This window comes from Hippocampus guttulatus, chromosome 3 (assembly GCF_054856545.1).
Source record: "Hippocampus guttulatus isolate MCC_2025c chromosome 3, RoL_Hgut_1.0, whole genome shotgun sequence".
Taxonomy (NCBI): domain Eukaryota; kingdom Metazoa; phylum Chordata; class Actinopteri; order Syngnathiformes; family Syngnathidae; genus Hippocampus; species Hippocampus guttulatus.
This window is the reverse complement of record NC_141263.1, coordinates 15,554,344-15,571,135: the sequence shown is the minus strand read 5'-3', so window position 1 is coordinate 15,571,135 and position 16,792 is coordinate 15,554,344. Positions and strand designations below refer to the sequence as shown.

Sequence of the window (16,792 nt, the reverse complement as noted above, 5' to 3'; positions counted from 1 at the left end):
TTTTTTAGGACAGTGAGGATATATACTTACATAGTTCTGACTGAGGTCTGGATGGTTCTTTTCTATTCCATCATCCAGAATGGACACCACCACTCCTTTACCTGTGTAACCCAACTGCCAAGCAGCTTTGGCATTCAAGTCATGGTGGTTGGTGTTGTACTGAGGATGGAGAAAAATAATTATTGACCATCTCTTGATTCTACTTCATTGTGACACAGCAAAAAGCGGCAAAATGGCACTTTTCAAAGGTTCATTCACAGAAACATGAGCGGAAATACTTTTTGGTGAGAGGAAAATAGCAAGGAAAGCAATAAGGCAAGCATGTTATTCTGTCATTAAGTGCCAGTACAACAAATGGGCTTTGTCATTAATGCGGACCAAAACACTGGAGACTTTGACAATGGCTCACAAATCATTTTGTATGCCGTTTGATTTGCTGTTGACATTCAATCTGACCTTTTCAAAGCTGCGGCTTTCATCCGCTTCAAAGCTATCCTTTAAGTCACAGATAGCTACAAATATCGTGTCTGATCTACCACTCAGTGCAGATGGCAGGCATTGTAAGTGCAGTCATGCCATTGGCACGAACACCATCAAGGGAATTTAGTGGTAAGATGTGACAATGCTGACCGGGACCGATAAAAACTGGTGTCAGACACCCTGAAAATTTGGATTCAATAATGTCATAGTATTTTTCTTGGAAAAATAATTTTATTATTATTTTTTTCAAATTGACAGTGCAGAAAATGCACAAACGAATCCAAACGATGAATCGATTATCAAAAAAATTATCACTTTCATAATTGATTCATTGTCAATTGTTGCACTTCTACTTGAGCTACTGATATGCGGATTTAAGGACTCGCATTTAAAAAGCACTAAGATCATACAGAAGCTTCTTTGTTTTCACTGTAAAAGTGCATCCTAATAGATTCACACAGGATTACATTTTTCAATGACGGGAACAATCACTTTTCGATGTTCAATTGTTGGCATTTGAGTGAATAAAAAGCTCAACTGGTGTGCAGTGACAAATTCAAAAACACAGAAAATACACATTCATACAGTTTTACTGAATCCGAGTTTAGTACAAGTGAAACTCACCAAGTACCACTGGTACTTGAATTTCGGATCAAAAGGTTCTGCGTAGATATCTCGTTTTTTCCTCTGTTTGACCACCTGTTGCTCTGCCCAGGTTACCTAAACACAGAAGTGAGCAGACAAAAATGACAGTGAGATGTCGGTCAACAATAGCATCAAGGAAAAGAAGGATGTACCTGTTGTACTATCCAAACATCACGATACAATATCACGACATGAATTTCACAATATGATAATTATGACGACATTGAAGGGAAGTGGGCAATATAAAAAACAAGCTCTGCTTGAGGTCTGTATAAAAAATCACGATATTGAAAACAAAAGCACAATACAGTGATCCCTCAATATATCGTGCTTCATTTATCGCAGCTTCAGTACATCACGTTTCCCCTCCCCCCAAAGTACTGTATTCAGAAAAAAAAAATGACGAATGACTCAGAGGTTTTGTACATGACTGCACGCATGATTGGTTCCCGACGCGACGTTGACCGATGATAGCGCGAGTGGATTTATCCCGTGAGCTGATTGGCTGCGCATCTTTGCAGCCCCGCCCATCACCTTCCGTTGTGTCTTGTCACGCTGTTGGCTCTGTGATCGGTGTGTCGTCACGCTGTTGACTTTCTGATGGTTCGCCTGCCTCTCTCTGGCATACTCTCTTCTGTTGTGTTTGCGAATAATTTAATTAAATAGGTGTAACTGCTGTAATCTTTGTCTCAAATATGTATAATCATTCATTCATTCATTTTCCGAACCGCTTAATCCTCACTAGGGTCGCGGGGGGTGCTGGAGCCTATCCCAGCCGTCTTCGGGCAGTAGGCGGGGGACACCCTGAACCGGTTGCCAGCCAATCGTAGGGCACACAGAGACGAACAACCATGCACACTCACACTCACACCTAGGGACAATTTAGCGTGTTCAATCAGCCTGCCATGCATGTTTTTGGAACGTGGGAGGAAACCGGAGTACCCGGAGAAAACCCACGCAGGCCCGGGGAGAACATGCAAACTCCACACAGGGAGGCCGGAGCTGGAATTGAACCCGGTACCTCTGCACTGTGAAGTCGACGTGCTAACCACTGGACTACCGGGCCGCCCTATGTATAATCACTGTTTGCATATTTTAAACATGCTGGTACCCACATACACTTAAGACAAAAATCCCTAGGGTATGAGTATGAGTTCAAACAGTATTGGCCCCGACACCAATACTAGTATGGGTATCAGTATCTGCCCATCCCTTATAACAACCTACAGTAGGCCAGTCTGCTGCAAGCAATGTTTCAAAGAGTTAAACGTATTGGGATGTTTTCAGTGAAAATAAACCTGCATTTTACAAGAAAAATTGTGTTGTGCAGAAAATGAAAAATCACTACAGTAGATGAAACCTTCTACACTGATGTGCGGTTAATTCAGTGATACCATCATCTCATGTATTAATGAATTAGTTAGTTTTAATTGCACAGAGGTTTACTTTAGTATCACAGTCTGAGTGGGGGAGATGCTTCGACTGAGATGTATTTTCTCCTTTCTAGGATGCGGACGGCAAGACACAGTTCAGTTGTGGCAGCCTGCAGATAAAGTGTTTTAATGCCCTTACACATTGAGGAGGTTTCAAGAAGATAGTCACTTCACACGCTGTTCTATTGCTCATGTCTGGTGTTAAAATTACACCGACTGTCCCCTCTGTCAAATAGCGATTGATATATATGTACATTCGGACTTGGATGCTGTCACGATCGTTAGGTTAGATTGGGAGGTTGAGGAAGTTCATTGAGTGAATGATGAGCCCCAATGTAAGAAAGCGACTGACATTCAAGTAACGCGGTTCCTAGATTTGTATCAATAAATCAATTAGTTTGTCATCAAAAGCCCTTTTTCAGCCCTGTTTTTGTTCTTTGCAGTTTGAGGTGTCGCAGAAAAAAAAGGACTAGCCTCTGAGTCACTGATTACAAAAGAGAGCAAAAAGATTGGATTTTTTTTTCTCATCAAGAAGAGAAGAGCCTCTTTCTTTTGATAGGTTTGATACATAAATTGTCATAGGAAACAATATTCTATGGGTCTTGAAAGATCAGTCAACATGATCAAAAACAGCTGGCAATGTGGGGAACTTTGCTTTGAAAACAGCTGGCAGTGAATAAATTGAGCTACAGAAATTGTTTGATGACTCAGGAAGTTGTGCAATAAAATATTAAGTTCAGGGTGTCGTCATTTTTGTCCAGGAGCTGATCAATGATCTTGTTTTTAATATAATTCTCCTGAACAACAAAAACAATGCCTGAGTTTGATTAGTTGATTTTTGGTAAAGATTTGTGGATTATTAGTTTTGTCTCTTTTCGATGACCAGTGTTGCAATTCTGTCAATGTCTGTTATTAATTAAAGGGCGCAAAGCCCAACCAATGAAAAATTAATAACAATAACAATAACAACAAAAATAATAGATAGCTGACATCAGCTGCATTGGTATGTTTGCAAAACAACAATCAAAAACAAATCAACAAAATATTTACATTTCTTCTCATTCAATAACCGACAAAAATGTGGGATGAAGTAAATAGGCATGAAGATAACAAATACAGCCAAGCGTCAGGTCCTCACTGGGCCCCTTTTAAAGGGTTTCCTGTTAGCCAGCATATGAGATCTGGGCGAGGGCTAGATCTTGCCCGCGATTGAACACACAGCAAGCTGGAAACACAATTCATTCAAATCCCTTCGTGGCTAGTTAACAAGCTGGCTGTGAACTGGAAAAAAAATTCAGGTATCATGATACCGTTACATCCTGAACTTTGTCTTTGACAAATGTCCCCTGAAGTTTTTCTTTTTAATGCAAAGAAACGTGAACTCATCTACTTTTTTTTTTAAAAAAGAATTAACAGCTTTGAGGTGGTAGGAAAATGACAGACCAAACTCAACACAAGGGATTAGAGAAACGTTCTACACTCTTGCATTAGAAAAATAAACGTATTGTATACTGTAAGGGGAAAAGTTGAACAAAATGTGGACACCCTTTTTACATTTTGTAAAAATACAATTATCGTGTGAACTTGTGAATTCAAAATCTAAAGGAATCCATGGTTATATCTTTCAGCAGGATGATAGGCTTCTCTTTTTCAGTTGATTATAGCTTTCACATTTGTTTATAGATGCAATTAGGAATGGACCCACCCATTTGATTTGTATTTATTCATTTAATTATTTCATTTGGGGCACGAGCAGCGACTGCTGTGCAGTCCCTTTTGATTTTGTAGCAACTATTCTCCATAATGAACCGCATTCTTTTTGTTTTGTTTTTTCAATTCTGTTTATACTTTGTAGATACATGTATGTACATACTGCATGTGCCCCCCTGTGAGGATAAGCAGATCAGATAATGGATGGATGGATACACGTATGTTTAATTGTACGTGTATATGAAGTTATGTGTTTATATCGATTAATATACATACGAGTAGATATCTGGTCGGTTATATATTTTTGCATTGCTGAGTGTTGTTTTGGGATGGTTTGAGTTTTTGATATTTTTTGTTCGTTTTAACGTGTGAAAAACAGATCTAAAAAAAAGACTATGCAAAAAAATGAATTTATTTAAAACAACTGATTAGATTTTGAAGTGTTCAAACAAAATAATTGCTCAGAGGCATCTTTGCGACCCATGGTGAACTTTCCAGGGGGATATACGAAAGGGTAATTCTTCACATTCTCTGAGGTGCTGCGGAGAACAGAGGAATTCAACAACAGGAAATGGCGGCCCAGTGGTAAAGGAAACCCCAAATAGAGAGGGAGGTGGCTTTAGCTCCCACAAGAGCAGCAGATGATTGCACTTTTTCCAAGCCTGCACCTGTGCCGCACAACAAGAAAGTGTACAACGGGCATTACAAGTAAATGGCTGGGAAATTATATAAGAAAGTCTCCAAAGACTGTCTTGAAGACACTGGGTAAGATATACGAATGAAAATTACTGGCCATTTTCATTTCAAATAGTATCCCTGAAATTGAGGGAAAGATCTTTAGCGCCATTCTGAATAATCTTTTTTTTGAGTTTGAGTTTGTTTGTCTGTTATTATTGTTGTAAATGAAACGACTTCCGCCCCTTTCTCTGTGTCATTTCCAGTTAAAACCTACTTGACCACAAAAATAAAAATTCACTCAAAAATAATTTTGGACTCAACAGTGGAAAATCAAAAACCTTACTCATCTCAAACATCTGCTGGATTATTATTTTATCCACCCGATGCAAAAATAGTGTGACTGGTTAAAACGTCAGAGGTAACTATGACTGTCTCAAACAGCAAACAAACATATGTGCTATGTTATTATCGATGTCTTGGCTTTCTTCCATTTAGTTATTTTAGTAATTCAATTTACAACAATTAAAAAAAAGTTTTAGACTCGTTCCCCGTGTGTCTAGCTTCATAATGCATCATTTCCCATTGCTATCAATATTAATTTCACACACATTTTCACTTTGTCTTTCCCAGTGGAGCAGGGCACAAGCTCATTTTCAAGCTAACCTCAAATTGACTTTCAAAACTACTGGAAAATACAGAAATGTGAAATTTCCATTAGGATCAGTCAAGATGAGTGAAATGAACTGAATTTTAGAGGTCGACAGAGGAGTGTTTATGACTTGCAGGGTCTCCTCGGGGAAGAGCCTGGTCGGCTTTCATCACTCTTATGACAACAGCCCATCTGGATGCTGAGGCATTTCTGACATTTAAAATAACACAGTCGAAGGATATGCATTTGCCCGTCAAGCTGTCTGTGTTTCACTTCTACTACTTATATTAATCATACTAAGGGCTGTGAACGAGCCTTCGGGTTATCAGTCTAGATGAGAGATGTGCAACAAATAATATTCATAATTAATGTTATCCATTTTCTGATCCGCTTATCCTCACAAGGGCCGCGGTGCATGCTGGAGCCTATCCCAGCCGTCTTCGGGCAGTAGGCGGTTGCCAGCCAATCACAGGGCACACATAGACGAACAACCATCCGCACTCACACACACACCTTGCGACAATTTAGGGTGTTCCATTAACCTGCCATGCATGTTTTTGGAATGTGGGAGGAAACCGGAGTAACCGGAGAAAACCCACGCAGGCACGGGGAGAACATGAAAACTTCACACAGGAAGGCCGCAGCTGGAATCGAACCCTCTACCTTTGCACCGTGTGGCCGACGTGCTAACCAGTCAACCACCGCGCCGCCTAATTAATATTAGTAAATAATGTCAATCTTCCTTTTATTAACTGGCGACAATGAGTTTCTTCTCCCAATACAATAATAATAAAAAAAGACTCACAATTTTAAACCTCTTACCTTGGGATCTTTAAGTAGACGGACTTGTGAGCTCCTGTGATCAGACAGCGATCGCTTTGCCACTGCACGATGCTTGAAGTGGTAATAATCCCCAAAAACCTGCAATACAATGACAGAAGAGTTAAGTTCATGCTAAAAACAAACCAGTGCATGCGGTTATACAAGAGTAATACATTCAAATGCCCCTGGGGTGGAGCATGAACATCCATTTTCTCCAGTTGTTTGCAAAGTTTTTCTTACTTCTGCAAGAAATTGTTTACAAAACTCAACATTAAGCTACCTTAGCCAACCGATGCAAACGTTCATCCCTCAGTAGGATGCGGATTTAAAACCTTCAATTGGACGAATGGAGTGCATGCCTTGGCAGCAACCAGCAGAGGCACTGCTGATTCAAAGGCGGGAATTAAGAACATTCAGAGAATGTTCTAAGGCTGTCAAGATCAAATTTGTTCATAATGGAATCAATTATTCCATCGATTAATAGGATAAAACAATTACTTTGCATTTAAGTTTATTCCAATTTTTTTTATTTGAATACACCGGTCAAAGAGCAAATTTTAATAAGAGATGGCTTTATTTGTCCCTAAACCATTGCTTCTCGAGTTTTTTTCTGTTATGCTCCCCCTCCACAGAGGATCAAGAAAACAATTTGCAGCCCTCAAATCGCAGCGACGACTATAAATAGCATCACTTGTCTATAAAACTGTTGTAAGTACTGTACACCTCTGCGTATCATTGTATACTTATTAACTTTTACGAAAACAAAGTTGAATCAATAGATTAACACGGAACATCTTACAACACAGAATAAGTATTGACATCGTTTTATTTTATGTGTCTTTGCACACCTTTCTTTTCATTCCTGTTAAATATTTTACCAGGGTGTCTCCTAGGGGTTTGTTCACTGCACTTCATATCTCCTGCTCTGTGCTGTGTGTGTACATGCTCGATGTTGTGGGTGGGAGGACAAAAAGAAAAGAAAAACTACAACTCAAAACTAATACTGCCCATGCACACTCTGTCTTTACTCTTTTTCTAACACATCAGGGTTTGGAGATATTTTCCTTTTTTGTTTTTAAGTTGGACCAATGAAAGCTTGCACAGTATGGATCTTTACCATGTGTTGTAATTTATAGCTATGATGTTGTCGGAAAAAAAATCCACCTGTTTATATTTCAGTGACTGGTTTGTTTGGTAACATGTCAGGAAATAGGGAAAAATGTTGATCGTTGTTCTCAAAAGCCAAAGCAGATGGTTGCAAATGATTTATTTTGATTACTGCAAAATACTGAACGGATACTGTGAGAGGCATGCAGAGTGTGGGGCCAACAAGGCAGCTTGAACATCACGTATTTGACCAGAGTGATTATAACCAGTCTGTGCCAGCTAGAGCTGTTGTTATCGCTCATGGTCAAGCTTCACCTCCCTCAGTCAACGCCTAGAAAGACTTAGTGCTGAGTGAATTCGGGGCTTTTGTTTCACTAAGCCTGCATCGATAGGAAAGACCAGCGCTGAAAATGTCTCCTGATATAATGCTAATTCCATATGTATTTTACTGCATGTATTTTGTGAACTTTAAAATGGCCAGTTCATCCAGTCTCTTCCCAAAAGCTGTTTGATTAATTTCTTTCTGTCTGTACACACCGATGATGACGACACAATACGCATCCCCTACCTGTGTCGCAGCACTGCTTCCATCCAAAAGAAGCACAACCCATGCCTGAATCATGTTTTAAATCAAAGTAAATAGATCAAATTCAGCCAGTCTGACGTATTATAAGCCCCTACGGAAAGCCAAAGGTTGGGAGAGATGCAACAGCCAAGAGGGATGGTATACACTTTAAATCGTGATATTCAGCTCTGTGCTAGTCATAACCACACAATGATACGGAATGTCTGTGAGTTGTATGGGTATAAAAATCCATTAAAGAACAAGCTCAAAGGAAGGAAAAACAGAGGTATGAATGTGGAAAAGTGCTTATACTGAAAAGGCACGAGCCAAGCCAAGAAAATAGGAGCAGATTGTCTATTGTGTTGGCTGAGATATGCTCTTGGGAGGTGGGACTGATCAAAGATATGCACGGAGGGTGGGTGAGGTCCATTAAGTGGTATCAAGAAACAATGAAGTGATCAATTCATCCATTGAGCTCATGACTTCAAAGAGAATGTGTCAAACAAAAAACAGCTGCGGCTAGAGTGTTCTAAATTTTGGGCTATATTCAGTCTTGCTGTGAAGTGTTTTGTTGAGTATTTCAGACATCTAAAATGCAGTTTAAAAAAAAAACAACCAACACATAAGGGATGTACCAACTTGAACAAGTTACAAACAACAAAATGTGTGGCGCATTATGTGGCGGAAAATACAACAAACGGAGGCCCTGGAGTATTGAACAGCTGAAGCTGCACATCAAGACAGAATGGCAAAGAAGTCTACCTACACAGCTTCAAAAATGAGCGTCGTTAGTTCCCAAATTTGAATGTCGTTGAAAGAAAAGGTGATGTGAACACATGACCCTGTCCAAGCTTTTTTTTGGAACCATAAGATTCTACATTAACGATTATTTGCTAATAAATAAATAAACAAATACATAAAAAATACAACAAAGTTTATCAGTTTGAACATAAAATATCTTGTCTTTGCGTATTCAATTAAGTATTGGTTGAACATGATTTGCATATTATTGTATTCTGTTTTTATATATGTTAAATCCAACATCCCAACTTCATTGGAATTGGGTTTGATACATTAAACAAAACATATAACCCAATAATATCCATTCTGTGTTGGTATGTTTCAAGTATTTTGAAAAATTAGCACCATTGTGCCTTGCACAAGCACATAAACAACATTCTCAGCAGCAATATGTTTCAAGGGAAACAAACAAAGCCACATTATTGCGACTATTTAAGCGTGTTCCGGAGGTCGCCTCTCATTAAGAACAACTCAACTGTTACCAAAATATTCACACATGCAGACTTGCCACATTACCCTCGAGAATGTCCATTCCAGCATTGCAGCACAACCATCATCTGGCAATCAGTACACACGCTTAAGGGGTAATGATTTCGGCCATTTAATTCAGACCACATTGTTTCTGAGGTTTTAACTACTTTCCACTTGGCAAGAAAGACCATTTACGACAGCTGGAAAATGGGGATTCAGAATTTGAGATTGACCATTACGAAGCCAGTAAACTGGTCACAGATAAGAGCTGAAAAGGCTTATCAGGGTCTCTCTGAGTAGTGCATTACTGAACAGAGGCATTATTCCATTGAGTTCATTAAAATTCACGTTTTTGTTTATTTTTGTGCAGTCTCTGCGAGAAAAAAAAATAATGAGAATCCATGCATCCAAAGGTCTTACGCCTCATTTGCTGGCAAACAATTATGTTTTACAAAAAAGACAAAACAAGCGGCACAGTGGGCGACTGTTTAGCTTTATCTGTCTCACAGTGCAGAGGTGCAGGGTTTGATTCCGGTTCCAGCCTTCCTTTCTGGAGTTTGCATGTTCTCCCCATGCCTGCATGGGTTTTCTCCGAGTACTCCAGTTTCCTCCCACATTCCAAAAACATGCATGGCAGGTTCATGGAACACTCTAAATTGTCCCAAGGTGTGAGTGTGAGCGCGGATGGTTGTTCGCCTATGTGTGCCTTGCAATTGCCCGGCAACCAGTTCAGGGTGGACGCCGCCTATTGCCCGATGACACCTGGCAGAGGCTCCGGCACGTCCATGACCTTCGTGAGGATAAGTAGATTGGAAAATGTAAACAACAAAACACGAGTTGAAGGTAAATGGGGGAAGGGGTTTTAGGGCTGCATTAGAGTGATATGAAAATGGAGTGATGGGTTACACTTGTGGATTCTGGTTAATTCCATGGACGGAAGACCATTAGTGCAGTAAAACTAGAGCAACGACGCGTGACGTATTTTACTACATTGTATTGGGTAGCTTAATCGTTTATTCAAGCATACAGAATGTGGCGCATTACCATATTTTGTTTGCGCCTCAGTGGCTTGTGATTAATTGAGAAAATGAGACTTTAAAATTGCCCTCCAAGATTAGTTGTGTTGTGCAGAAAAGAAGCTGGAACAAAACAAGCGAAGAGCAAGTCTTCAAAACAGGTTTGCAGGCATTTGAATTAAACGACATATATGGTAGCTATTTTATGTTTGCGGCTCATTGTTTAAATTCATTGTTTTGCAACGTACATTGTCTATTCTCATTCATGCTTTTTTTGTATGGATATTCGATGAAGTGGCATGGGTAATGGTGACAACAGGATGCATGAAAGCACCTGTGATACTGCTCCTGCTGTGCGGGAATAAAGCTGCGCGCCATGCATTCATTGTTAATTCACTGCCAAAGACAAATTTATGTCTTGTCAGACTCCACACATTCAATCCCAGGTTCTTATCTACTGTATATTCTAAGACGTAAGGTAAAAAAGGGTCTGTAAAATGGCTGGTACTGAATGAGTTAAGAGCCCATGCAGCTCCAGCACGGACCCGCACCTGTGCTTCGCGGTCCTGCCTTCCTGACGACCCATGCCAATGTACTGTGCTCTTGGCGGCAGCACGCGATGATCTGGCGGTCCCCATAATCAGGGCTCAGCATCAGGCCATTCAGCAGGGCCTTCCGCTGGACTCAAGTTTATCTGATAATCTGACAGAGCAACTGTCCTGTGACAGAGAGCCGGATGAATGACTGATGACACTGTGACGGACTGATGACGACAGACTGACTGACTGTCCTAAAATAGCGGTGATAAACTGTAATTAAGCGATGATGGAAGCGTGCCTCAAGTAACAACGACAGTGACTGCAGTTTGAGTTTGGCTTTACATAATGACGGACTGATGATGACGGACGTTTGGCCCGGCCGCTGGTGAGTGAAAAAATGACGGACCAGCAAAATTTACTGACGCGCCCAACCATGTTTATTGGTAAACTGATTAATTCTTCGTCAACAACCAGATACTGACAGACATGACTAACAACACAATGTGAATCGATTTAATTATATTAAATTATATAAACATGAGTTTTAACGGCCATAGTTTTGTGTGCATCATCAAATGGGATTTTTGTCCACTACAGCAGACCTTTACTTTGGAGAGTCGAAGAGGTTGAAAAATAGTTTACAGAGTTATGGCAGAACTGCTGCAGTATTGTCACCTCACAGGTCAATGAGAACCCTCTTCACAGCAAGGTTATTTATGAACAAGTTAGATGGTCATGGCAGTAAAAGACAATATGCACATATGTACTGATTGAACAATATAATTGCAACACCTCAAAGATCGAAGACTTTCCGATGAACACAAAAGGTCTATTTCTGGTTCACAAATCTGTCTAAAGTCTGTGTTAGCGAGTGCTTCTGCTTGGCCGAGATAATCCATCTGCCCCACTAGTATAACATACAGAGTTGCTGATTATAGAGGCAGCAAGAATATTGCACACGTGCGCCTCCAGCTGCCGACAATAAAGGGTCATTCTAAATTGTGCAGTTGTACTGTATTGTGCATTATTCATTCTGCCTAATCAGCATCTTGATATGCTACATCTGTTATGGATGGATTCTCTCGCAAAGTAAACATGCTTACGAACAGATTTCATCAGATTTGTGAAGAATATTTGAGAGAAATGGGCTTTTTGTCGAAAAATCCTTACATCTTTGAGCTCAGATGATGAAAACGGGAGCAAAACGAAGTGTTGCATTTATTATTTCATTCAGTGCAGATAACTCCCCTTCTACCCAAAATTCAAGGTTATGAAAATCATAAATTCTAAAAAGGTTTTTTTTTTAGGTTTGTGAAGGGTACTATCCAACACTCCAATGCATTTCATCATTCCCTCTTACATAACAGCAACGAAACAACCAACTTGGGTCTCATGAGCGTTACTAACATCAAGTGTTTCTCGCCCTCCACATATACATAAAAGGAAAACCTTGAGCTATTAATGTTTACAAAGTATCCCATAGTGAAGACAATTTTATTAAAATTATCAATTTATTTAATTTTACTCAGGAAATTCAGGCATATAAATTGGTCCAAGTCTTCGTAAAACTCGGTCAATCAGAGGGCGACAATGTCCATTTTTGGTCAATTCCTAAGTAGCATCTAAATGACTGTGAAACAAGTATTTGTAAAAAATAAATAAATAAATATTGTAAATAAAATTTGATTCATAGGTCCTCACATCCCCCAAAAACGAAATTTCGACTCCTAAGATCACACAATTATGTTGTGATTCGATATACAGTACATAATTTAAAGATTACATTTACATATCACAAAGAGAATGCTGGTTATGCAATGACTGCGCTTGCTCTGACCTATTTAAATTCGACATTCATCTTCAAAGAGTTAAAAGGAGCAGTATTGTACAGAAAATGAGTTTAGGTTTTACAAAGCGTTTTGTATGATTTAACAAAAACGACATCATTAATGGGCCAAGCAATAATTGTCTGTCAAACGGAGTCAGAAACAACGTTTGATGTTCAGTTCGCTGGAGATCAAAGTTTGCCCCATTAGAGTCATATTAACAGCTGAAGGATTATCTCATTCAAACGTGTTGTAGACTCTCATGCAGCTGCCTTAATGAGCTCATCCTCATTAGTGGAGGAATTCAACTGCATTCATTGCTGTTAAGCCTGTCGGAGAAAGTATGTGTGTTAATGTCTATGTGTCTGGTGTGTTCAGAGTTTGCTGTGGGGAGGAAAGGGGCGTCCAAGAGGGAGGGCAAGTTAAACTGAGATGGAGGAAATTGAAGAGGGTCAGGCAGGAAGCCGGCTTCATCCCAAGTGAGGCAGCCCTGTCACATGGGCACAAAGTGTATCGCTGCGTTTGACATGACAAGAGATAATGACAGTTTCCTCTCTTTAACAGCCCAGTAAAACACTTCCAACGCAGTTTGTGATTCTGGAGATGAATTTGGTTTGGATAACCAAGTAGAACTGTGAGTGTCATCATTATAAAATCTTCAGATTTTAATCTGCATTCTGGAAATGATTTTTTTAAATTAAAACCCAGCTTAAAACACAACACAGGAAGTTACAGTATTAATGCATATTTTGGAGAAACTCCTGCTTAAAACACAACACTCAGGTAAATAATGGTATGGCTGTGATTTTCCAGATGGTTCTGGAACTAATTGCCTGCAATAAAACGGGTTCAGCGTAGTGCATTTTTCAAGAGTGCCCTTAAAGTTCCCCCGATGGAAGAAAAGACAGAGGATATTTGAAATGAATTGACTGACATTTCAGTTAAGGTAAATTGCTTTGTGGACCCCAGGGTGGGCTTCTGCTGGATTCCAAGTGCTGGTATTGCATGCAGACAAAGCTATCTATGGTGGACAGAATGAGAGTTATATTTGAGATCAGATTAAAAACTTTAAAAACAAACTGTCCCACCCACCTGACAAATTTTAATATGGCTTGAGATTCACAATTGGTTCGCAGTAGGGATGTGACAAATTAATCTTTTTAGAATTTATTACCTCCTCGATTATTCCATCGATTACTAGAGTAATCAATCCACCCCGGCTCCTCACGCACATACTTCCCAGTTGACAATTATTGTTTTCTGTTTCACAGTGTTAAGCTCGCATTTACAAATAACGCTTAAGGTTGCCAAGGTTGATGTACAGTATATTAACATTATTCCGATTTAAAACTATGTTACTTTTCGTACAAGCCATTGTCTGTTGTTTTGCTCTCTCACTTGCCGGGTAAAGTGCTTCTCATGATCGTGAAGGCTGCTTCGATGGCCTGCGGCGCATGCCAAATGATAAAAGATGCAGCCATGACCGTCACGCTCGCCTCGTCTTTATTTTTCATTCGCATTTCCGACAATAATCACGTACTTTACACTCACACTCATCACTGCTCGACGCTGTGATGAGACACAAGGAGCAAGTGATGCTAAGCTAAGTTGGCTGGAGAGGCTTTATCAGGCATCAAGCAGTCACGACAATTCAGTGGAAGACAGTGATGGGTTGTACTGTGATGAAGTTTAAGTCTGTTCAGCGTTAACTCACTTAAAAACACAAATTTAAAGCTTTGTTGTTGTTACATCTAGCAGCGGTTGTCCACCGAGTGGCCAGAGAAGCAGCCGTTGGCTCGTGTTTAAGTCTCCAATCTCCGCCAACTCCTCTTTTCAGTAATACATCCATTCAGATTTTTCTCCCTTTTCAGTCTAAAGCAACCACAAACACTAGGCATCATTTTATTCTAGCTTTGCTACTTCAAGATTGCGCCCATCAGCAATAAATGCCCATGTGGAAACACAAAAGTGGCCAAACATTGGTTCGGGGTGCCACAAATATGCTTTTAAAATTGTTTTTAAAAAAACACTTTCATGGCTTGCATTTTTGTGTCGACCGATTTTTGTGGTTGACAACCGAGTTGGACGACATTTTGTTCCCAACCCTAGTTCTCAGGGACACACAGAACACTGCACCGAGCGGGACTGCCAGTGGGATGACAGCTAATAAGATTTAACTCTGGTGCCTAATTTTATCTCTCTTTAGAGCAATGATGGAGCACTGCGACTGGACAGGAATAGCAAACAAGTTCCTCTGACCCTGGTGGAGGACCACTGGGGTTATTTGAGGAATCCAATTTCACTACATTTCCCTGTAAGCTTCAGTTTGTAACATTTCCATCATCTCCTCTCTCCACAGAGGAATGCGCACTTTTGTCTCGTATCCACAATGGGGAGGCCAAAACCACTGCACCTGAATTTAATGGACTGTTATGAAACTCTCTCCGAGATGCCCAGGAGTGACGTTGAGAGTTGTGACTGAGAAAAATGTCACATGGGCCATAATGCCTCCATTAAGATGATACGACGGATTGATGATAGAAAGTACATTTCAAAGAAATATAGCTGACGTCCGGCTGCTTTGTCAGTTTTGACACATTTAGTGGCAAAAACAACCAAAAGTTTCCACACATTAATAAATTATAACAAAACTTTTTCAAGAACCAGTCTCTTCCTTGAGGAAAATAATGATGTAACAGCATTCCTATTGTTAGAACATTATAGGAAAACACAATTTATTCTGGCAAAAATCTTTACCCTGAAAATTTCCAAGGCTTAATTGCATACTTTATAAGAATAAAACAATATGTACAACTTGGGACAGATCTTACACAGCTTACCATTTGGAAAAAGCTAAAATGGAGAGAACGCATTACTCGATCCAGCTGTAAAAGTAGAACATCTTTATTTAGAGGGTGTTGCAATCAACGGTGAGTACCTGAGCGTTGACCACAAAGCGAAGAGTTTTTCATACACCTTTAAAATGTATGGTTCAGAAATCCCAGCTTGGAATTTTCTGTGTGAACTTGGGCATGTGAAAAATCACATGCTTGCACAGGTTTATAGGCACAACATCAGTCAGTCGGTCAAGCGGACCCCTCAGCGAAGTCACACAACAACATTGACAGATTTTAGAACTGCATACACAAGGCCCGCATTATTAGATGTTCCGTTCATTTTGGAGAAAATGTAATACTTTTAAGTGCACTTTTTGGTTGTGAAAATAAAGTACCGGTACTCATTTGTCTCAGGATTGACTTTTCCCAAAAAAGGGACAACATACGGTAAATCGAAAACTCATTTATGAACAAACTTGATAATCTCCTTCATTCTAAAAGTTGAGCTAAAACACTGATTTTGATTGGAACAAAAACCATAACATGATCAACAATGAGATTGTTCAAATTTGCTAAAATTGAGAAAATATAATCCTGAAATAATTTCAGATACTTTTTAATTGGGTTCCCCATACACATTTCATTTATTATGAAAAGAATACAATTAAGATATTCATCCATCCATCCATCCATTTTCCGATCCACTTAATCCTCACAAGGGTCACGGGGGGTGCTGGAGCCTATCCCAGCCGTCTTCGGGCAGTAGGCGGGGGACACCCTGACCCGGTTGCCAGCCAATCGCAGAATTAAGATATTGTGAAACCCAAAATATGAATTCACGGCCGCAGATATCTTTTTAGGCGCAAAAAACATACCTGTACTGATAACCGTCACTTGATTTGTTTTCTGGCATGCTTTGCTTTACAAAAATGGATTACAAAATAGCTTTGGTTTTGCATGTATGCAATTATCGTGTTAATAACGTTTGCAAACTGAGTGGAACAGGACAAAGTGAACTACAGGTGGGAAAGAACCTTTGTAAATTGAATTTGAATATGCCACTCACTTGGTGACCCAGCCCAACAGGTTAATTGAAACTCCTTGATATCAACAAAAAGCTGCATCCCCTTCTTTGTGTGCCTTCTTTTTCATAATAGTGTTTAGGACCTGGGGCGGTCTTCCGGGGACACAACATCAATGAGGGGAACATCTG

At 39.8% G+C, this 16,792-nt stretch overlaps 1 protein-coding gene across 3 annotated transcripts in view; it reads right to left on the bottom strand.

The window, feature by feature from the left end:
• The window catches only part of furina (furin (paired basic amino acid cleaving enzyme) a), a 63,069-nt gene that overhangs the window by 22,460 nt on the left and 23,817 nt on the right, over positions 1-16,792 (bottom strand). For all 3 annotated transcript variants that reach the window (XM_086107044.1, XM_086107045.1, XM_086107042.1), the window contains exons 3-5: positions 6,418-6,516; positions 1,105-1,200; positions 31-159 (exon numbers count right to left, since the gene is read on the bottom strand). In XM_086107044.1, the coding sequence (XP_085963170.1) occupies positions 31-159; positions 1,105-1,200; positions 6,418-6,516 (324 nt within the window). The remainder of the gene's footprint in view (positions 1-30; positions 160-1,104; positions 1,201-6,417; positions 6,517-16,792) is intronic.